Source organism: Peromyscus eremicus, chromosome 13 (assembly GCF_949786415.1).
Source record: "Peromyscus eremicus chromosome 13, PerEre_H2_v1, whole genome shotgun sequence".
In the NCBI taxonomy this organism is placed as follows: Eukaryota; Metazoa; Chordata; class Mammalia; order Rodentia; family Cricetidae; genus Peromyscus; species Peromyscus eremicus.
In genome coordinates, this window is record NC_081429.1 from 46,927,148 (window position 1) to 46,951,744 (window position 24,597).

Here is a 24,597-nt window from a genome sequence, read left to right on the forward strand (position 1 = left end):
GTAAAAAAATAAAGTTTAAAGAAAAAAAGAAAACCATGGAAGTAGGAGGGAACTTGTTGAGGATACTTTGAGAGGGAGAGGAGGGAGGATGAAAAGGGGGCATTAGGGAGTTAGAAAAAGAATAATAAAAGAAAGAAGGAAACAAAACAAAATCCTTGTTGGGAGGAGGGATTCTTCCGGAAAGGAACATGTTGACAAGATGGGGATGAACACATCCATAACTAAAGATTTCTTTACATTATTTTAAATGAATTAATCCTTAGAAATAAAATTCCCTCTTCAGAAGAGTAAGAAAATACTACACAATCTCAATTACAGGAGAGCAGAAAACTGTGTATGTGGCTATTATTGTCACATAATACCAATTACTTCAAAAATTTACTATCCTGTAAATATGAACCTTTCTTCCTGACAGTTTGGTGGGAAGAATAGAAACAGGAAGCATGGTACAGTCAAACATCCTAAAAAGAGAGAAGAAAAGTCATTAAGGAAATTGTTTTATTAGCATGGACATGACATTAAGTTGAAATGTATTCAATTATCAATGCTCAAGTTTTTAAAACCCTTGAAAGCAGTAATTTCCTGTAATTCCATCTGCTGCATGAAGCCTCTTGGGAGACAGTCCTTTACTGACCTCCTTTTTTCTGACATCCTGTTGATGAAGCTAAGAATGCTGGGAAGACCACTCCTTACGGGGTCAGCTGTCTGTCTTCAGCAAGCAAGCAACCCGGTGGTTAGTGTAATGAGGAAGGATCTGTGAGATGGAGATCAGACTCACTGACTGCTTGGACCCAAGCTCAGTGCTCAGAGAGATAGCAAATCTCTCTGTATATGGCACTGGGCTTCACTGCATCATCTCATTGAGACTAGAGTGCAAGATATGAATGTAAATATGCCCGTGTCTGTGTTCATGAATGTACTGTGAGGAAAAAAAAAATGGCCTTGACTTTGACCCAGGAATTTCATGGCCTCTAATACCCATGAAAATAACAAAAAAAAATTAACTTTAAAGTAGGGTCAAAATCAAATCCCAGTGTCAAAAAAAATAACATAGTACAGGCTATTCTCAAGATTATAGATTATAGGCATTGAACTATTATATAGATCTCTCAGTGATTATTTAGAACGAGGAGTCTGAAAACATCCTTAAGAAAAACTTTCCATCATTTCTCCAACCTTATCCTTTAGGATTCTTTCACAAGAAGTGAAAAAGCTGCAGGGAGAGACAAAAAAAACAGGCCATGGCCCCTGAGCTTCCCTCTTAGACACCATATCATTTTTCTAGGCAAGAGATCCTACAGTATGCAGACATCCAAATCATTTTATTTTTAAAAATCCCAGGCACTAACGCATGGGAGCTACATCTCAGGCAATGACCTGAGATGCTAAGCATGACTGCCTGCTTGCCTCTTGAGTGTAGCATCGAGTGGGTCACATCAGCTTCCTTCTTTTCTAGGCTGACCATTGATGAAAACTAACTGGTCCTCCCATCCATCCCCACCCCCTAACAATGCCGCCATTGTGGAGTTGGCATTTTTATGTAAATCTCCGCTCCTTGATTCATGCAACGCCATTGCCCTTGACATTTCCTTTCTGACCCTTATCAGCCGCACACTAGGAAAACACGGAGAAGTAAAGGGGACAAAGAAGGGCAACAAAGACGTTACAACCAGGAAGTGGATTGTGACTGTGGCCAACAAGGAAATTTGGAAACGGGTGACTAAACACGGAGGACATCCTGTCAGCCTGTCACAGCTGCATTATTTGTTCAAAGCCTGTCAAATGCTTAGCACCATTTCAAGGTGTCACTTGGAGATACATAGGGAATGACAGTCTTGGAGACTGCTTAAAGAGCACTTGAAATTTAATGGACGAGCCAGGGCAGTTAAGTACCTAGATAGCCTCAAACATACAAGCTGGCCCTTTTCACTCTCCACTCTGTTTCTTCATAGCACGTGGAATATTTAGTTTATTTCTTTGTGTTTTTGCTGTATTGCTTCCGCTAAGCTGGGATTTGCCCTGGATGAAACAGTGTGTCCATTCCAATTACTCATGGCTGCTATTTGGATCTCACTCACTGTAATATGAAATCCAAACGCGTGTGGATCATGCCTGTCTTAGCCACCATTGTGAACTCCTAGCCATTCAAAACACACCTAGGAGATTCTAAAATAATAATAATAATTAATAAATAAACAGAACAATTAGATAAATATTTAAAGCTAGAAGCAACTCTAGAGACAAATTATATAACCCATTTTCTGGATGCTGCTACTAACCCATGGATAAAAAGGATCAAAGGCACAGCAGATTTCAAAACACTGAGATGGTACCGACTAAAACCAGGCCCAAGGAACTTACTTGTACTTCCTTTCTTTAGTGAATATTGGGATCATAAATTCAAAATAATAAGTAGAACACAGACCCTGGTCAGCTGGTTTCTAATTAGATTCCGAGCACAGTGGGATTCTTCTGCACAACACACAGAATCATAAAACTCAGAGTTGAATGTGTGTCCCTGCTAAGCTGTCTCAGCTCCAAAGCTAAACAGTGAACTCAGGGCTGTGACACTCAGCACTAAGTAGAGTGCTTTCAATGAAGACCCCAGGTTTTCAGCATGCCTCACATTGTACTTGGCCCCACCCATTGACTCTTACTCAGACAAGTAACGTCCTTCGTTCAATGGTGTCATGGTTAGGTTTCTATTGCTGTGATAAAACACACAAGCAACTTGGGGAGAAAAAGGCTTATTTCCCTCCTCATACTTCCATGTCACAGTCCATCACCGAAGGAAGTCAGAGCAGGAACTCAGGGCAGAAATCTGGAGGCAAGGGCTGGAGCAGAGAGCATAGAGGAATGCTGTTGACTGTCTTGCTTCTCCTAGCTTACATATATATATGAATTATATATTCTCCTAGCTTACATATATATATGTGTGTGTGTGTGTGTGTGTGTGTATATATATATCCCTATAGGACCACCTGCCCCAGGACAGCACTGCTCACAATGTGCTGGGCCATCCCCCTCAGTCATCAATCAAGAAATGCCCTACAGACTTACCTACAGGCCAATCATACAGAGACATTTTCTCAATTAAGATTTCATCTTCCCAGATGACCCTACCATGTGTCTAGTTAACATAAAAATCTAGCCAGCACAAATAGGATGTTAACAAGTGTGATGTAGTCAGAGGTTTGAATAGTACCTGTAGGCTGGGGCTTGATCCCCTCCTCCAGGTCAGGCCAAATGGGCTGAAAAAAAAAAAGAAAAGACATAGGAAGTATGAATATAGCCCTCATCCAAGTTCAGACTGAGCCTGATCAACCAGCTGCCTGCCACTTAGCTCAGATGCATCAGTGAGCACCACCAGATCAGCAGAATTTTCTCACTGGTGTCCAGGTGCACGCACCACTGAATTTTAAAAGGGTTTAGTTTATAGCTTTGTACTTGTAATAGCTAAGTAGTACAATATTCTTCTAGAGCAATAAAAATTAATTACCAGCAAAACAAATGTTTAAAATGCTAACATGACCCTTTATTAGAATAGAGAGTATTTTTAATTTCATGGTTTGGTTTCTGTACAACAACACACACCTTCACCTAAGCAGGCCAAGGCAGGCGGCACTTAGGGGAGAGCTGTGAAGAAGCACACCATGGTCAGTGCCAAGATTGTGGTTGTCGCCTCCCTGGCACTGTGGGTGAGTCAGTAACTCTCACACACACCATCACGGAGTGTGAGCATAGCTTCCATGGTCTCCTCATGTGTGGGCTGGATCAGAGCTTCAGGCAGGAAAAAACCCCTGGGTCCCATTGTCCCTCAGCTCAAATGTGCGTGCGAAGGGGATCCAATTGTCTCGAGCCCAGTCTTTTGAGGATCCTGACGTAGCATCTGTAAATGAAGAACAGGAGGGAAATGGAGAAATCAGGCTGTAAAAGGGGGCGGGGGGAGGTTCCATCGCCATTCCAGGGAATAAAGGGGTCTTCGTAAAATGAAGGCATTGTCCCTGATTGGGACCCCTCTGTCCTGGGTAAACAGCCTGTATTATATTTGGCGCCTTGCTTTTTTGTGTGCCTGGAACATAGCAAAGACTTAAAGTTTCTCAACAGATTAAAAAAAAATATATATGAGGCAGCCTCAAATTGCAAGACAAGAATGAATGGGCTAATTCTCACAAAGGAATTTCAAAAGAAAAACAAAACCCAAATGAATCACAGGAAAATTATGACACAAATATTAGGTAGGTGGGCCCCAGGGGCTCCGGGGGTGGGGGTGGGGGGATGCTCTAGGCTGGGAGAAGTACTGCACCCTCCTTCAGCTGAACTTTTTCTACTGACTCTTTCCCTAGTCTTGCCCTGATCTGCCTTCCTGGCAGGTGGATCCTCTGGGACTGTAATCAGCTGACCAAGACTTAAAGGACAATACCCTTCCTGTTAACTCCTGCGCCTTCTAACTAGCCAGCTCTTTTTAACTCAAGCCAGGGAAAACTCTGGTTTGAGCCAGCATATCAATTGTTTTTCCTTTGCACTCATACTTTATCCCTAGAGAGCACAGTACTGAATCACACAGTCTTCCTTTGATCCTTGGTCCTTTCGGTTCGTCCAGCTCTCTGTGGGTCGCAGGAACTCCTGCTCTTGGGCCCATCTTGCCATCTCGACTTCATTGATTTCTTCTGGGCCTTAGATACCATTAAAAAAGTAGTCTTACATAAAATATCTGCACTCGATCCAGCTCTATAATTGGTTCCATGCTTTGCTTTCAATACATCTGCCGCCTTCTGTCCAACTTGAATCTGTAGGTGGGAGATGCCGAGAGAGCCGGTTTTATTTTAAAATAAACCCGACGATCCCAGGGTTTTGTGTCTCGTACAGATCTATCCCTGAGGTTTTTAGACTGTCTCTCTAACCTCCCATTGGGCATTCATGTCCAGGTAGCCTGTTGGTACCCCACACTAACAACACCCCCATTGCTTTCCCTTATGTCTTCCATCAATGAGGCTGTTGCTATTTCTGGTCTTGCATATGACTACAGCACACATGTAAAGTCCTGTAGATATCTTTAGCTCCTTTATTTCCCCTTCAAAGTCACCAACGTGGATTTTCGTTGCTGTTACTCCTTGTCAGACTCATTACCTCGGAATTGCGGTAATGTTGTGTCTTCTAACACACTTCCCTTCCTCCCACCAGTCTTTATCCCAGTTGATCCCACATGGCTTCCAGATGCATATATCTGTGTTCATGGTCCTGCTGAAAAGCTTTCAGTATCTACTCATTGCCCTCAGAATGAAACACAGGCTGCCTAGCCTAGATTTTGAGATTCTCTACCATGTGGTCCTAATCTACCTTTCCAATACTGTAATCTACCTTTCCAATACTGTATCCTAACCCTTATCCTACATTGTAATGAAACGCGAGCTTCCTAACTGTTCCTTGGATGCACACCATGTTCCCCAGCTTCCCGCTCTGTCTCAAGATCTTCCCTCGACCTAGAATCTCCACCTATTGACCTAACCTTGAGGGACTTGCCCAAACGGCTTTTCTCCAACTTCTCCATCCATCCTTCCTTTCCTGATGTCCCTCTACTGGATTCTCTTTCTTCCCGCCTTGGCTCTTTCACGGCCCTTTGTTCATAGCCTCTTACAGTTTTACCTCTTTGGTTTTCTTACAGATTTTTGATACATCTCTCCACTTTCATGTCTCCTGATTCTACAGGAAATCTCTCCAAACTAGAAGATCTGTCAGATCTCAGTCTTCCTTTCTTGCGAATTCTTTCCTGAGACCAGTCACAATTGAAGGCCAACACTTATTGGACTTCTGCTAAGTCCTGTATTTACTGACCTCCTGATAAATCTTTTTAAATAGTCTGTTGATAGACCTAAGTGTTTCTGATTCCAGACATCCCAACATGACAGTCTGTCCTCCAGTTACCACATCCCACAGCATCTCTTTAGAGTCTACCCAGACACCACCAAAACCTCTTGTCCCCTGCCAGCACTGTGGCATTGGTCCTAGACAGTCAGGCTGCACTTAGAGGTGTATCATGTCCCCTGACTCTCTCAGCTAGTAATGGCCTAATTTTAGACACCCCCTTTCTCCTTTCCTTTTCTGTAATTCACAGCTGAGTGCTAAAATGCAACAGAGAGGTGCTTGAATAGAGGTGGGAGGAGCCCAGAGAAATTCCAAAGAATTAAGCAGGCAGCAAGTGGTGGTAGTGAGGTCACCAGCAGTATCCTTTAGGTACTTGGGACTTTCTGCATGTGCTACACACACACACACACACACACACACACACACACACACACTTGAACACATTCGCTTCTTACTTCTCTCCCCTCACTGCTGGGAATTCTGCCTATTTTTCACTCACCGATTCTTTCTCTTTTCACTCAAAAAACGATTCTGAGTCTGTCTCAGTTCCTGACTGGCCGAGAACAGAGAAAGGGGTAGAAAAACGCTGACAAAATGCAAAGCATAAAGCAGTGGCATCATTGACACTGGGAAGAGGATGTCGTGAGAGGAGAGAAAGTCAGAGAGAGGAAAAGTTCTGCTAAGAAAACGAGAGTGGCCAGGGGAAGGACTCAGGGAGCCGCTGTGTGTCATCCAGGAAGCTAAGAGCAGTTCTGGGGACAGGGACTTAGCGGCCACACTCACTTGTGAAAATCATCTAGCAAAGAAATAAATTGTTCCTAATCACTTTCAATTCACATGTGCCCCTGTCCTTCCCTGGATGGAATTCCATGCCAACTGGTCTGAGAGGGACCTATTCGCTATTTATGTCACATGAATCAGCTTTAAGCCACATTTTTCATCCAAATTACTCCTCAATTTTTTTTTTTTTAATTTCTGAAGCTCACCCCAAACAACTACCTCATGACCAGCCTTTACTTGCCCTTATTCTCTTCAAATCTGAGTTGTGGGATAGCAAACTCATTTTCCCTAGGATTTTTCCTCTGTGAAGAAGTAGAAAAACAGAATTGTGATTCTCAGCTTATAGACAGATTTGGTCCTTTCTGAGAAGACAAAATAGAAATGCCACAGATTTCTTTGTGTTGTTTTGTTTAATTTTTGTTTTTTATTTTTGTTTGTGTGTTTGTTTTTATCTTTTTAAACTTTCTTTTTATTTGTTCTTTGTGTCTTTCACATCATTCATCTCCCTGTCCTCTTGTATCCATCCTCTGCCCCGGCAACCTCTCCCCCAAAATAAAATAAATAAAATTTAAGAGAAAAAAAAAAAAGAAAAATCTCATCATGGAAGCTGCCGTGTGACATATTGAATCATGCAGTATACCCTTATATTCATATATCTTCACTTGCAAGTGTTCATTGCAAAGTGTCGTTAGTCTATTTGAGGCCTCTGGTTTCTGCTACACTATCCATACTGGGTCCTCACTGGGACTCCTTTTGGACATCCTGTTGTTGTCCTGTGTCATGGAGGGAGACCCTGCAGCTCTGGGTCTGCAGGACCGGCCCCTTCACATTTAATATTTCTTTGAGACAGGGTCTTACTGTGTAACTCTAGTTGGCCTGGACTTGATTTATAAACCAAGCTGGCCTTGAACTCACAGAGATCCACCTGGCTCTGCCGCCTGAGTGTTAGAATTAAAGGTGTGTGCCACCAGACCCAACCCTCCTTGGATTGCTTCATCTCAGGGTGGAGCTCCGGACTAGACTTTTCTCTTGAACTGCACTGAGGGGCCAGAGAAAGTTGTTATGTTTGTGTCCATCTTTTCTACTTAAAGATGCTTGTAGCATGAATCTTAGAGAGTCTTATTAATAAAATCAAACCTGAGGCCAGTTATTGGGGTGAATACTGGAAGATCAGAGAGACAGAACAAGCCACAGCTAACCTCACCTGGCCAACTTCTCAACTGGTCTTGTTTCCTCAGACTGGAAGCCTCTGTGTCCTCATATCTGAATGGCTCTCAGCTGAACTGTGCTGCTAGAAGCCTGAAAGCTTAACCAGCTAAATGCTTAACCAGGCCAAATGCTTCTAGTTTCTGGTCCTCACGCCTTGTATATCTTTCTGCTTTCTACCACCACTCCCTGGGATTAAAGGCTCGCTTTCTGGGATTAAAGGCATGTGTCACCATGCCTGGCTGTTTCCAATGTGGCCTTGAACTCACCGAGATCCAGAGGGATTTCTACCTTTGGAGTGCTAGGATTAAAGGTGTGAGTACCACCATTTTCTAGCCTTTGTATCTAGTGGCTGTTCTGTCTCTGACCCCAGATAAGTTTATTAGGGTGCACAATATTTTGGGGAATACAATACCACCACAGATGCTCCCTAGGAAAAATGATAAAACCTACTTTCCAGTGGAACATGATATATTGCTAAAGCCCTCTAGACCGCTCAACAGCTCTTTCCTTGGGCTGTAAGGACATATTTATAGGCAGACGCACAAATTCTTTGATGGAAGGCCCTGACATGTGGAAGAAGAGACAGCTTGAGATGGAGTACGACTGTAAATAGTTCCAGCATGTAAAACATTAAAATTCTGATAGGTGTTCTAATTTCAAAAGCAGTTTATAAAGTGGATGCACACACACACACACACACACACACACACACACACTCCTGCTTCTTCTACATAGAGACTGCCAAGTTGTCCTTCATACAGTATTATATTTACCATGGCTCTAAAAAGCTTTGGTTTTGTAAATATAGAGTCACTGTAAATAGTTCTAGAAATGGAAATCTCCTTGGATCAAGGGGCTTGGTTCAGTGCAGTGCACAGTGGTACAGCTTCTCCCCAGGAACCCGAAAACACTGCCAAGATTCAGTAAGATTAACACAGAGTGCAAAATTTTCATATTTCCTATCAAAAAGTTTGAAGACGAATGCTTATGCTTATGCTTATGCTTCAGCACCCAAGACTGCAAAAGACACAGGAAAAGTTTACTGGTTTCTGTGTATGGAACCAATGCTTTACCAATATTTTCATGTTAGAATCACTTTCCAGCAGTTCCTAGGCTACTGATCCAAGCCTCTCTCTCTCTCATACCCTCTTAGCCTGTGGCCACAGGGCTCTGACATGGGCAATCCACAAGAGAGCCTCTGACTTTTGGGTACAGATCATATAATATCTGTATTCCTGCACCAAAGGGAATGACATTCCCATGAAAAAATATTGAGGTATTATATTGAAAGATGATACCATCCATGAAGACCTTTCCATTGGTGGAAGACACCTTCCCACTGAAGACTTACAATGTCCCAATGTCCCTGGAGATTCATCTGGCTTTGTGACAGTTCTCTCAAAGAGAGAAGTCTATAATGACTATCAAAGAAGCTGGGGAATGAGTCTAGTTCTGGGCTCCATAACTAACATCCACATCTCTGCAAATTTCTCTATCAAAGGAAAAAGTGCCAGGGATTATGACTGAGGATGAAAGAGCACATGGCTGACTGGAAATCTAAATTGATTAATGGCTTCAAAAAGTCAAAAATCCTTTCTAAGCAGAGAGAGCCTTTGTGGGGATGATAGGAATGCTTCAAACATGTGGAGGACCAACCCAGAATCCACCATGCTCTCCCGGGGGGTTTCTGGGAATGTAGCTAACTCAAGCTCTATTTATATATTCCCAAAGTGAGTTTATTACATCATCACAAGAATCAAATGAGATAATGGCTTTAAAATCCCTTTGTGAGTTGTAATAATCCAAGCAAATGTTAGGTATTTCTACATATTTCAAAATGACCATATAGTATGAATTTTTGTAACCGTGGAAGGAGAAAATGGCTTCGAGAAAGGTATTTAGGTATTGCTGGGTATTTTTGACTACTGGAGACTCTCTTCAGCAAAGGTCTTTAGGGGGTTATCTTTTAGTTCTTGCCTGTACTGTATGGATTGTGCTCCAGTGGGAAAAGGATAGGAGATGTAAAATAACCAAGAGGTCATCTGGCCTCTTTAATAACAACAGGGTATGACTTGCCCTCATCTACCCTGTCATCTGCACATGATGAGGACCCTCTTTTTAAAAGTTAAAAGTTTTTTCTTTAAATAATAATAACAGACATTGGCAAGACAATGGAGCAGTGTGAGCTTGTGCACTGTAGGTAGATATTTTAAATAGTACAACCAATATGGAAAGCAGTAGATCAAACTTCAAAATCAAAAGTAGAATTACCATGTAAGCCAGAAATTATACTTCTAAATATGTCCAGAAGAAATGACAGTGGTGTCTTGGAGAGACACCTGTGCAGCCATATTCTTAGCAGCCCTGGGCAGAAAGGTAGAACAAACCCAAATGCCCACCGATGGACAGACAAACAGAACATGATATATACACACAGTGGAATATTACTTGCTCTTAAAAATGAAGGAAATGCTGGTCTAGAGAGATGGTTTGGCCGTTAAAGGCTTACAACCAAAAGGACAAGAAAGGAAATTTTGACATATCCTACAGGGGATGCACACCAAGGATATTGTGCTGAAGTGAATAAGCTAGCCCTAAAAAGACAAATCCTTTACTATTCCACTGATGTGAGGCATCTAATGAGTCACATTCACAGGTTCGGGAAGAAAACTGGTGTTTGCCACAACTGGGCATAGAGGGAAATGGGGGATGTCATGTGATGGGTATCAGGTATGTGCAATAAGACAGTCCTGGGGGTTGGTACACAACGCTGAAGATTCTGAACTCCACACCTCAAAATGGTTGCCATTGTACATTTATGCTAAGTGTATTTTACCATAATTAAAATAGAAAAAAAAACCCACCTCAGTTAATATTAGTCAATATTACAGCAACTCTGCATTTGCTCTCCCTTCGATTTGTGACTCTGGTCCTCAGATTCACAAAAGGGCAAAGAGCCTAGTTCCTTGCAGCGAGCCTGCCCACCTGAGTTTGAGTAAGCATGGCTTCAGGGAAGAACCTAGAAAAAAAAAAAAAAAGAAAAAAAAAAAAAAAAAAAAAAAAACCAGCACAAGCTCCTTGCCCTGGCTTGTATCCGCACGGCACTTCCTCTTACAAATATTCCTGGGCAAATGGCGTAAGAAGAGTCGAGAAGAAAACACAGCACCGTGCTTAGTAGAAAAGAGAGCAGATATTATTTAGCCGTGTTATTTTAGACATGCCATATTCCACTAACAGCTGGCAAGCTGTTTAGGCATGGTTCAAAAGCCGTAATAGCTGAACGGAGCTTCGACATAACGCACAGAAAGGAGAGCGCATTTCTGCAGATTATTAACATAATCATCTCATTTATATTATAGCCAAACACCTAAGATGTCTCCCAACTTGACACTTCATGAAACAGGTAGTTAATTAGCGTAGGTAAAGCAGCATTTAACCTAGAGTCTTCCCGGCAGGCATCTGGCAAGGTATAAAAAGCAGGAAAAAGAAAATAAGGATGGGGGGGGGCGGGGCAATGGAGAACGGAGCCAAAATCTCTTGGAAATGAAAATCAGAGGAAAGAAGGCAGGTGGCCCTGTGGAGGTTTGTCTAGAGGCCTTGGCACTTTGGACTCACTAGTTCTTCGTAGTTACTTGGTTTATTTTTGGTGTAGCCATATGGTGTGAGGATGAGCTGCCCATAAGAGTGTACGGTCAGGAAGCACGGGATGTCTCTTTTTCCTTGCTTTCTCTACGGCTTGAGACTGTTTTAGTCTCTAGTTCTGACACCAGTTCTATCCCACAGAATGTTAAATCTTGGCAGTTTGTGATTGCGCCCATACCTGGGAAATACAGGAGGTCACGGAAACACGTCATAATCTCAGTTTACAAATGAGCCAGGGTGAATAGCAAACCTTGCTCAGGGTATGCCAGGCCTGTCCGTGGCTGTCAACTCCGTCCCATAAGTTAATCAACTGCATAGTCACTAAAGTGGCCACCTGATGAGGAGCTTAGAAAGGCATGAGGGCTGGCCTGAAGAGCTAGACTTCAACTGTGCAAACTCCATCCTTTTGTGGCTCAGAAGGGAAAATGCAAAATGAAATGGTAGTGTGCTAATCTATTCTTCAACCTGTGGTGAACCAGGGAGCGTCAAGGGCAGGGCGACTGGGAATCAAATATTAGATTTCTGCCAGGCGGTGGTGATGCACGCCTTTAATCCCAGCACTTGGGAGGCAGAGCCAGGCGGATCTCTGAGTTCGAGGCCAGCCTGGTCTACAGAGCGAGATCCAGGACAGGCACCAAAACTACACAGAGAAACCCTGTCTCGAAAAAACAAAACAAAACAAAAATCAAATTTCTATGGCAGCTTCTCACAGATTTGTCAGCCACATCTTGCTTACTGGTTTCTGTCCTATCAGAGCTATTTTGTAAGTACCCAGGCAGTCTGCCCACAATAAAAATAGTAAAGTCCCCTACATGTTAGACCAGTGACCCTCCTATGTGGCATCAGATTTAACCCACATCATGGACTTTGGTTAAAATGGGATTATGTGGCCAATGTTCTAAATACAACAAACAAACAAAACCCCACTGAGATGAGGCATTTTTTCTTTCAAGACCACCAAGCAATGGGGACCGCATCTTCATCCTTGCCGTTCAGTGAGGCCCAGTGTTCTTACCCACCCCTGATTCTTCATCTGCTTCCAGTGCTTTGAGCGTATCTAGATTTGCAGACACAGAAGTGCTATAAGGAGAAGGAAATGTTTACTCTGCTTGCTGTCTGCGTCCTGCTGTAAAAAATACCCAAAGACAGCACTCTGGCTTTAATCTGCTTGATGGAGAGCTATATATCTTAAAACCAAGTGATGGCTTAAAACATACCCTGACTGTTTATGCTGGCTAGTTTTATGTCAATTTGATCCGAGCTAAAGTCATCTGAGAAGAGGGAACCTCAATTAAGAAAGTGTCACCACAGGCTGGAGAGATGGCTCAGCGGTGAAGAAAATGCCTCGGTAAGATTGGGCTGTAAGCAGTCCTGCCGGGCATTTTCTTAATTAGTGATGGATGTAGGAGGACCCAGCCCATTGTGGATGGTGCCATCCCTGGGCTGGTGGTCCTGGGTTCTATAAGAAAGCAGGCTGAGCAAGCCAGTAGCAGCACCCCTCTATGGCCTCTGCATCGCTCCTGTTTGAGTTCCTGTTCTGACTTTCTTCCATGATGAACAGTGATATGGGAGCATAAGCCAAATAAACCCTTTCCTCTCCAACTTGCTTTTTAGTCATGGTGTTTCACCACAGCAATAGAAATAGACCTAAGACCTAAGACATTGGTTTAGGTCTACTCTGTCTTGGTTTAGCCAATCTCATTTGAAGAGAGTTCTGCCCTTGAATACTGTATAGATGATACCACCTCTTTAAAGGAAAGAAAAGTAGTCAGAATGCTCAAGAAGCTATATGGGTTTTTCAAAGATGGGTATGTTTAGTAAGCCATCATGCTTCTCAGCCCTTGGTAGTAGATGTCATCAGTTTATCTACTGAGCAGGTATTTACCACACCAGGAGACACTGAGATTTCAATTGAGATTTGCTCCAAAGCATGTGCCATTATTACGGAATGAGCAGGGCTTCCTCCAGAGAGGATCCTGAAGCAGAGGCACTGAGAGATGTTGGTTGACATGCAGAGGCTTCATAAATCAGTGTCAGTGAGGACAGGTGGCCCTCGAACATCGAAAACACTTTCTAGAACTATCTGAAAAAAAAAAGCCTTTATCATTGTAAAATTTGTGCATAGGTGAATTTTAGTTTTGCAGAGAGGCCAGCAACACCCAATATTAGGAACATCTGTGCAAACTAAAGTGAACAGATGTGTAAGCCATCCAATTTAGGGCTAGTTTGCCCTTTCATTTCTGAGTAGATAAGCTAGGTCTATGGACACGATCTTACTCATAGAAGCTTTGGTTACATTTTGAGATTGAGTTATACCAAATGTCAGGCAAACAGCTTGACCAATGGGAAAGGCATTCCAGGTATAGCAGAAATGTTTTTGTTTGTTTGTCTTGTTTTTGTTGTTGTTGTTGTTTTTTGCTTTGTTTGCATTTTTTTTAGAAGACTGCTAAGTGGAAATGCAGGTAAAGACAAGTGTCACGAGGAAAGTTTATTGGGGTCGGAGGAGACTTAATTCACACACAAGGCCAGAATGACTGAAGGGGTCTAGAGAGTTTTGGAGAGGGATGGAGGAGGGGAAAGAGGGAGTGATTTCTAGAAAGGGGGAACTCTGAGAAGTGATGGAGGAGAGGAAGAAAGTGTTCTCTAGAAAAGTGCTCTCATTCAGAGTAATGTGCTTTATCAATGCTGTATGGAGAAACTTCTGCTATTTACTACATTAGAAGCCTGAGACATTTAACCTTCTGAATGATCACATTGAAAATCAGGTTAGTTTAGTACTTAGACGCTGTTTGTTCCCCGCCTCGTGCTTCTAGAACTGATCTGAGGTATGTGATTTATATACCAATACAATACTAATCAGGTAGTAGGCAAATCATAAACACTAAGAAGATGCCAGAAGGAAGTCCAAATGGAGAACTGGGTAGATGGAAAACCATAAATGAGACCCACCCTAGACTCTAATGCTAAGGAGGAATTAGGCTTCCACGTTCTAACATTGACTTTGATTTAAAAATGATCAGATGGGGCTTCTTTCTTTACATGGCTATAAAAGATTTTCATAGCTAGAATGGCTGACATCAGAAGAACAACCGTAGTAGGGCTTCAGTACCTGAACACAGCCCTGCCACACACACACTGTTCACCCTGTTGTCCAAGTGTAGATATAACTGTCAATGTTGAGGAGTGGAGGCACATAGAAGTCCAACTCCTTAAGGAGCCTGAGCCTTGTGTTGTCTTTATCATTCTGTAGAATCTGGAAGTTAAAACAGAAACATCTAGAATGACTCTTGTTGTGGGATAATCTTTTTGTACACTGTGAAGATGTATCTCTGCTAAGACACCTTCTGATTGGTTTGATAAAGAGCTGAATGGCCAATAGCTAGGCAGGAGAAGATAGACACAGGACTTCCAGGAAGAGACAGGAACTCTGGGAAGTAGAGAGGTAGAAAATTCGACAGCTAGACACAGGGAAGTTGGATGTACAGTATGGAGTAGAGGTAACAGCAGAATGTAGATTAATATAAATGGGTTAATTTAAGTTATAAGAGGTAGTTGGGAACATGCCTAAGCTAAGGCCCAGCTTTCATAATTAATAAGAAGTCTCCATGTCATTATTTGGGAGCTGGCAGTCCAAAGAAAGTCCTGAGGGAAAAATCTTTCCTTTCTAATTTTCTATAAATTTCAACTTAATTACAATAGATGACTGCCATCACAATGTCAGCCTCCAGCTCCTCCTTAACTGTCTTAGTCTTTTCTAGTAGTGGCTCTCAAATTTGACTGCAAACAGAATCACCGGACAGACCTGTTGACGCACTGGTGTGGGTGTGGAGGTACACCTGTAACCCCAGCACTCTGGAGACAGAACAAGGCTTTTTAAGACCTCAAGTTCATGGACTACATAGTGAGTTTGGAATCACCCTGGGCTAAATAGTGAGACGTTGTCTCAAAACAACAACAAAACACTGACTGCCCTACTCCTCTGTCCTCCTCCCTGGCTCCTTGAAAGTTTATAATTCACTAGGGGTGAGATGGAGTTAATTTGTATTTCTCCCAGTTGACATTTCGGCTGTCGGTCTTAGGAATGACTCCTCCTGGGTTATTTTTTTGTATTTGCGTTTCTCAAAAGACTAACAAAAATATATCATTTTAAAAGTTGTCTTATTCCCTAAAGGGAAGAGAAGAAATATATGAAAACTCAAAAACTCACCACACTATGTGTTTTCCATATGGGAAATCTCTTGACCCACACAGCAGACACATGGGTTATTATTTCTAAGCTCCCTTAATAGAAGAGGAACTTGGTGAAATGTTTCTCTCAATGCTGGAAATTTTTCCCAATAGTATTTGACAGGATTCAATATTATCTCTGATTTCCAATATGCATCTTCTTCTCTACACTTAGGTAGGTTTACCTTCCAATAAAAATAATTTTGGAGCCAGGCAGTGGTGATGCACGCCTTTAATCCCAGCACTCGGGAGGCAGAGCCAGGCAGATCTCTGTGAGTTCGAGGCCAGCCTGGGCTACAGAGTGAGTTCCAGGAAAGGCACAAAGCTACACAGGGAAACCTTGTCTTGAAAAATAAAATAAAATAAAATAAATAAAAAATAAAAAATAAAAAATTGGATGCAGTGGAATGAAGTTAAGATATTCAGTTTTTGGCAAGGCTACTTACTAATTCCATTTCACTCAAAGTAAGGGACGAATTCAGTACAGTCAACGGTTAACGGGAAAGAAGCACTCTGCTAAGGAGCTTGGCAGTGACAGGTACTCAATGACGTGATTTAGCGTTATGAGGAAACTGAAGACACTTACCTCTTTCACAAACCATTGGCAAAAAAGCAAAGGGCAATCCATTCTCTGGCATGAATTCCACAGTCCATCCAAATGGTCTTCTTGGGACTGTTGGATGGTTTGCTGATCTGGGGTGTGAGGGGGACATTCAGGCTCCATAACCAAATGCTCGCTCTTTTAAGACACTGCAAAGTCATCATGTTTCATTCCCCCACAGTGCCCTTTCTTACTTCCCACTGGGGTTCGGGGATGGTGGCCAGGATTCTAGTGAAGGTATCCACCAGTGTGATCCTTTCCTCTCCTACCTTGTTCTCCTGCCCACTGCCTTGATGGTTGTTCTTAGGACTGGACACTGATTCCCCATTCAAAGAGTCATTCCCCGCTGCATCCTAAAGTATCCCATGGTTGCAAATAAAAGCGAAGTCAATAGTGGCTTTCACCTGACAGACACGTTCAACACTGGGTATGGTGACACATGCCCCCAGTCCCAGCACTCTGGAGAAAGGCAGAGGCAAAAGGACCTCAAGTTTAAGTCAACTGCCCCATAAGCTAAGAGGCTAAATGTATACACGGCTTCTATGTTTCTAGGCTTTATACACATAGCTCACCCAGAGAGGCAAAGCATGTATCAGCTGTGACGTTCAAGAATCAAAAGTATTTCTAAATGAATCAAACCTTCATTCAAACTTCCCAAACCATAAGCAGATCAAAGTTCGTACCCTGTGCTGTGCTTATTAAATTCTCCAGCTAATCCTCCACCCATAGCCACCCCCATCCTCTCCCTTCCCTGCCCATCTGTCCTCTTCCTAGAGGTGGGTGGGGATTACACTATTTTAACTTCTCTTTGGTGGAGAAGGACTCTAAACAGTCCCAGGCTATAACAGCTGTATCTGTCTTGGATTTGTTAACGGCCTACCCCGGGCTATATGTCAGTCTTGGGAACTGAACTGACTTTCCCTCTGTCTGGTGCAAGATCCACCTCAACTCCCCTCCCTATCTCTTTCCCTAAACCCACCCCTTCAAAGCCTGCTAAACACAGCTCTTCCCCAGAGAGGCTCAAGACCACTCACACAGGGTATATAAGCTGCATCCCAGAAAACAGACATGTGGTTCTTCTAGTCTCTCATCCCATCTCCTCTCTGCAGGCTGGGGAATCACCCAGGAATGCTTTACGCATTAAACCGGGCCTTTTCCTAATTTGGTCTGATTTGGATTGTTGCTTCGGCAGAGAGGCCTATCAGGGTGCAAAAACTTGCCACCCTCCACATAAGATACTTACAAGCTGAGGCAAAGGCATGGCTGGGGTTGTCAGAGTCAAGAGACTTTCTTCCTGTGGCTTCCCCTGTCCCTCAAGGTTTCCAGGACAGTTCCTGACGGCCCCCTCACCCCCAATTTTCTTCTAAAATTACCCTTTGAAGACCATTGTTTTGTCAGGGATGATGGCACAGGCATATATTCCAAGTTATTTGTGAGAATATGTCTGACATAAAACATAGTCAAAAGGGTTGGGGATGTAGCTCGGTGGTAGACAGCTTGCTTAGTGTGTGAAAGATGGCAGCTATGTCCCCTGTGTGACAGAAATGGGAGAGGGGAATAAGGGGAGAAGGGGGAAAAGAAAGGTTACTGTTTTAGTGCAGTTAGGCTGACCTGGGAGCTTTCAAGGCATGCCATGCCCTATCTCAGAACAATCAGGCCATCTCCTTGGGAGGGCCTGAGATAGAGGGGTCATTTGGCCACACTCCATAGGTGATTTTAATGTCCAGACAGGATAGAAATTCCCTGATTTGGACCTAAAAGCTTAGAAATTCTGGCCCTATGGAAGAGTGACAGACCTCAGACATTATTTATTTATTTATTTATTTATTTATTTATTTATTTATTTTTACCACACAAAGAAGTAAGAGAACTCTGGACCTAAAAGCTTAGAAATTCTGGCCCTATGGAAGAGTGACAGACCTCAGACATTATTTATTTATTTATTTATTCATTTTTACCACACAAAGAAGTAAGAGAACTGGGGCACTAACTACCTCTTTGTTTATACGATTATCTGGTTACGGGACCTTGACCTTGTATAAATCACCTTACTTCTGTAGGGTTGTTTCCTCTGTGGTGAAGCCACAGAATAATAAATGAAGGTTTTCTGTGTTTTAAAACATTTTTAGGAGTGCGTGTGTGTGTGTGTGTGTGTGTGTGTGTGTGTGTGTGTGTGTGGTCTCTTTCTAAAACAAAACATTTGGACTAACAAGATGGCTCTGCAGGAAAAGACACTTGCCCCCCACCCTGATAACCTGAGTTAGATCTCCAAAACTTACATACATAGAGGAAGAAGAGAACCAGGTCCTGGAAGTTGTCCTTGGTGGTCTACAAGCATGCCCAGGCACATGAAGGGGAGGGGAGGGGAGAGAAGGGGAAGGGAGGGAAAGAGAGGGGAGGGGAGAGGAGGGGAGAAGATAAAGAAAAAAACACCACCAACAACGAAGAACAGAGGAGATGAAAAATGAGCCAATTCTAACGAATCCTTATGGGGTGATCCACTCATGGGTTCTCCTCCGTTTGGATCCTGTCATGCCTCAGAACCCAGCTTTATGAAGCAGCTGTGGACAAAAGCCCAGTTTGGTGGAAAAGGCTCTTTGAACTCTCCTGCAGTTCTGACAAAGCCCCTGCAGTGCCTTCTGACTGGGCAGATTCTGCCCTAAGGTCAGGCTCAGTCTCGGCACTCACCTTCAGGTAGGACATGGGCCAGGTCTCAGAGGTCATTCCCGGAAACGCTGAGTCGCCACTTCGGCATACTTCTTGCTGACCTGGTTCATCCACTGATAGATCTAAACTGATCCAAAGGACCACGCTGTGACCAGGCTCACGAGGCAGGTTGGTTGATTGCCTCCAGTTGAGATAAACATTCTTTCACTCTGACCCAGAACTTTGCACGCTGCTCTAGACTGCGAAAGTCACGTGACAAGCGAACCAGAGAACTAAAGCCATGATTTATGATCTCGCACCTATCACTTCCTTTCAAGACCTCCTGGGCCACCAAGGACCCCCCCACTCCACCCCATGGACCTTTACAAATAAGCAATTGAGGATGAACAGTTTTGATAATCCACCAGTGACCCTTCAGAGGCTGTGTACAATAACACACCCTTCACACAGCCATCAGAATTAGCCTTCCTGTGCCACACACAATTTTTTTTTTTTTTTTTTAAGTAGAATCGTCTTTCCTTCTTAGGAGCATAAGAGCTATGGACGGATGTTCTTTCTGTCATAGAGGTTCATTTGGCTTGGTCCCTAGTGTAGCAATGTGGATGGTTACAGAACCTTGAAGAAGTGTGTGTGTGTGTGTGTGTGTGTGTGTGTGTGTGTGTGTGTGTGTGGTGGTGGTGGTGGTGGTGGTGGTGGTGGTGGTAGGTCCTTAGGTCATTTGAATCCCTGTCTTACACAGGGAATACTGGTCTCCTGGAGTAAGTGTTTTTGAGAGTGAACTGAGATAAGGTTTGGAGCCTGACCCCAGCAGTTCCCTCTGGCTTCCTGATTGATGATATTTTTGCCATCCACTCTGAGTCGATGCAGCTGAGGTAGGTGGTCCTCACCAGAGGGTGACCCAAACTGTTTGGACTTTCAGCTTCCCAAACTGTGAGTTAATTAAACCTCTTTTACTTATAAAGTTATCCTGCTTTGGGTATTTCATTATAGTAATGAAAAGTAGATTAATAGACCAATAGCATCCTTTGCTAATGTTCTAAGCTTGGACAACACCCATGTATGCCCTTTCCAGAATCTGCTTACTGAAGTTTCTAAGTCAGACCCATGTTAATAATTTTGATTAAACTTAATAGCCCTGAATAGATCTGATTTAATTATAGATCATATATATCAAGCTTTGAAGGAATCTTATACCGTGACTAATAAATCCATAACTGAGGTTCCATAAGAGCAAATGCAGTGAAAAATGAAGACATATTAAGGCAGTCATCAGCACATCTCAGGACACATGACACCTGAGTTTCTGTGTAGTTGACCTTGGACAATTCAGAACTACAGGAAATAGTAGTTAACTGGAGAAAACAAATTATTTTTAAAATTTAAATCTTAATTGGCATAGAGACTATGGAGAAAACTTGTTAGTACCTTAATAAATGCTTGACTAAGGGCAGTTTAAGTTCAATCTGTCCACTATGGAAGGTTATAAAATACTTCAAAAAGATGGCAGGAGCCCACAATGACGATTCCACACGGACTATGGTAAAGCCATTAAGCTGATTAACACCACGGAAAGATTGACTCTGGACTATAAACTACTCAGGACAATTTTGAGATGGCTAGCTGAGATGATCCAGCCTGACAGACTACTTGAACCAGGACTTAAAACAAGCCCTGCACTTTCTCATTATGCAGCAACTGGACAAATGATACAGGACTTGACAATTAACCTAAAAATTTTCTTTTCAGGATTCCTTAAAGATGTCTTCACCCCTAGAAAGCAGGAAGTAATTTTAAGAAAAAGATGCCCACATTCCCAAGAAGTGGGGTGGGTAGTTTTTGGTCGTTTAATGAGTTTTGGATATTGTCATTGTTTATGATGGTTTTTTATGGCACAGGTACTGTAAGCATCTGTGATGGGCCAGAGAAGGACACAGATAGCCCAAATCTTAATAAAGCTACAAATAGCAACAACGAGAAGTGGTAGGTATATATTTACTTATTGCCTAGTCGGTGGTAATGCAATCAACTTTCTGTATCATCGTCACAATGCTTTAAGATAGACATTACTATTCCAGTCTCACAGATGAAGAAACTAAAGAATTAAAGAGATTAATTAAAGTGCCTTTATCAAGGTCCCACAGTCAGCAAGTAGCCAAGCCAGTGTGATCCTATCATGGAAACCAGATGTCTTCATTACTCTTCCTGTTACTGTGATAAAAACAAACAAACAAACAACAACACTCAGACAAAAGCAATTTAAGGGAGAAAGGACTTATTTGGGTCACAGTTTTGAAGCACATTCGATGGTGATGGAGGAATACTGAAGGTAGGGTTTGGTATCTGGCTACCTTGTGTCCACAAGCAGGAGGAAGAGGGTGATGAATGCTGTTCTCCTGTTCCGTGCACTCCAGGACTCAAGACCAGGGACTGCTGTCTTCCCTTAGGGTGGATCCTCCCACCTCAATTAATCCAATCAAGACCCCCAGGCATGCCCAGAAGCTAACCTAATCTAAATAACCCCTCACAGGCATGCCCAGGGGCTAACCTAATCTAAATAACCCCTCACAGGCATGCCCAGAGGCTAACCTAATCTAAATAACCCCTCACGGGCATGCCCAGAGGCTAACCTAATCTAAATAACCCCTCACAGGCATGCCCAGGGGCTAACCTAATCTAAATAACCCCTCACGGGCATGCCCAGAGGCTAACCTAATCTAAATAACCCCTCACAGGCATGCCCAGAGACTAACCTAGTCTTAATAACCCTCACAGGTATGCTGGCGGCTTGTCTCCCAGGTGATTCCTATCAAGTTGTCAACACTGACCGTCACACCAGATCATCAGGTTTCCGTGGGCATACAGCATCTTGTTCAAAGCCACAGAGCCAACAGTTCTTTGAGGTAATGTCTACAGGGGAAAGTGTAAGTTCTTTTCAGCATTCTGAAAAATTATTCTGGAAAAAATAATATTATATCCTCAAATGCAGAGAGTATAAATTGGTAAAATCTATTTGGAAGGCAGTTTGTGCATTTATGTACACCTTTTAGATATGTGTATCGTTTGATCCAACCACTCTATACCAAAAAAAAATGTGTGTGGTATCATTATAGGCATACACACAAAAGCTATTTCTTTTCCACTATCTACTCTCAAAAGCCACTAAGCATCTTCACAGCGTCTTTGCAGAAGGCTTTTGCTCTGAGAACTACTGTGGAACCCCTGGATCCAGCAAGAAAAAACAACATTTTCAGCTAAACAGGAGCCACTGAAGACCAACTCTCCTTGTGTCCCACACTCACACAGGCTCCAACTCTGTGCTTCTCAAATCTGCTAAGGACACGGCAAACCCAAAAAAGTGTTCATTACGTTTCATGTTCAAACTAGGTGCCTGGGACTGTTCCCTTCCCTTTTCTTTGTGTTATTAATTTGTCTTTTTATTTCATTTACCAGGTTTTGTAGTTTCTGTGGCGGCACTAATGGTGGAGGGAGAGATGTTTGGAAATCCCTTCAACTTAGCAAACAGGCAAATCTTCAGCTCACAGTTTGAGTCAATCTAGTTTGTGAATATTAATATTAAAAGTAATCCATCCTGATATATCCTAAAGCAACACCATCCTTCATACTATGTGTCCTCACTCACCTCTCCCATGGGGAGATATCTCTCATAAAAATAGGTCTCAAGGCTCCTCTGTGGACAGACAACCTCTTATCTGTGCTGTGCTGAGGATCTTGAATGGAAAGAAAGATATGAAATAGTGAAGACATCAGGACTTCCTGAAGAATAGAAGACTGATTTAAAAGGTCACAAAGAGGCTGGAGAGATGGCTATAAGGTCAGAAGCATTTAATTCTCTAGCAAAAGACTGGAGTTCAATGCCCAGCACTCACATCAGATAGCTCACAATTGACTTTTAACTTCAGTGCTAGGTGATCTGACTCCCTCTTCTGGCTTCCATGAGTACTTACACACACACACACACACGCACGTGCGCACGCATGCATATACACACACAAATATTTTTTAAAAATATAAAATTTCAAATGTCATAGAAGGTAGTGCACACAGGATTTGCAGTTCCAAAGCCAATGTTGAAATTATAACTCTGTGATTTACCTGCTATGATATCTCCGGCAACTATTTAGCCATTGTGAAATGCAATTTCTCTGTCTACAGAGTGAGGACAATCATGTCAACCTTGCAGGGAGGCTAGAACAACTCAATAAGGCATTGTAGATAAAAAGCACTTGTAAGTTTGTAAAAGGTGTAATAGCTAAGATTTATTGAGCTGAAACTTTTTATGAGACAAGCACCACTCTACATAATTTAATTACCATTTACTCCTCTCTAAAATGTTGAGATAGATTTCTTTTTAACCTCTGTTTCAGAGATGAGGAAACCAGATCCCAAGGAAAGTGTTAACAGGACCCGAACCCTGGCAAGCTGATTTAAGAGCCTCTAATATTAACCACTGCTGTAAATGTGTGGGGAGAATGAACCCCTATGCAGCAGCTGCAGCCAATGACTCTCCATTGTGACATCATCACCCAAAGTCATATTAGGATTCGTTCCTAGTGTTGTATATTCTATGGGGGCTGACAGGTGTTTGATGTCCAGTGTAAACCATCTAGTATCATACAGAATGATTTTAGTTCCTAACTGTCATCTGGACTCCGCTCATCCACCCTTCCATTTTCCAACCCTTGGTAATTACTTCTCATCGCTTAATCTGCATCGTTCTACATTTTCCAGAATATTTATAGCTGGGGTCACACTGTGCAGGCTTTCCAGACTGATTTTTTTTTCACTTACTAATATGTGTCTTAATTACTTTTCTATTGTGATGAGACACTGTGACCATGGCAACTTATAAAAGGAAGCATTTAATTGGGTGCTTGCTTACAGTTTCAGAGGGTGAGTCCGTGCCCATCATGGCAGCAGGCAGGCAGGCCTGGTGCTGGAGCAGTAGCTGAGAGTTTACATGTTGCGACAACAACCATGAGGCAGAGAGTAAGCCAACTAGAATGGTGTGGTCTTTTTGAAACCCAAAGCCTACCCCTTCTGGCACACCTCTTCCAATAAGGACGTACCTCCTCCAATAAGGCCATACCTCCTAATCCTTCTCAAACAGTTCCACCAACCAGAAAACAAGCATTCACATATATGAGCCTTTGGGGCCATTCTCATTCAAACCACCACAATATGCCTAAGTTTCTTCTGCATCTTTTCACAGCTTTGGCAGCTCCTTTCTCAGTGCGGGACAACATTCCCTTCTCTGGATATGCCACAGTTTGCCCATTCGTATGTTGAAAGACACCATGGTAACTTCCTATATTGGCAGTTATGAACAAAGCTGCCATAAACACACACGTGACTGATTTTGTGCAGATGTGTTCCTAGTTCATTTGGGTAAGAACTAAGGAGTACAATTGTTGAACCATATGATAAACCGGTTTTTTTTTTTTTTTCTGTAAGAAACTGATAAACCACTGTCCAAAATTGGTGGAGACAGTTTTGCATTTCCATCAGCAACGAGTGGGTTCTGGTTATTCTACATCCTCACTAGCCTTTGATGTTGGCCTTCTAGATGTGGGCTGCTGTAGCAGACT

The 24,597-nt window shown here is 42.6% G+C and overlaps 1 protein-coding gene across 1 annotated transcript; it reads right to left on the reverse strand.

Annotated features, from left to right (window-relative positions):
- Positions 1 to 3,587: 3,587 nt before the first annotated feature.
- Positions 3,588 to 24,096, reverse strand: Cpo (carboxypeptidase O). The gene is given in 13 exon segments (XM_059278125.1): positions 3,588 to 3,799; positions 3,801 to 3,889; positions 4,706 to 4,790; positions 11,470 to 11,571; positions 11,574 to 11,674; positions 13,382 to 13,472; positions 14,633 to 14,749; positions 16,310 to 16,333; positions 16,336 to 16,416; positions 19,013 to 19,053; positions 19,056 to 19,113; positions 22,632 to 22,679; positions 24,079 to 24,096. Coding segments are annotated over 13 exon segments (951 nt in total). The 3' UTR covers positions 3,588 to 3,703.
- Positions 24,097 to 24,597: the final 501 nt, after the last annotated feature.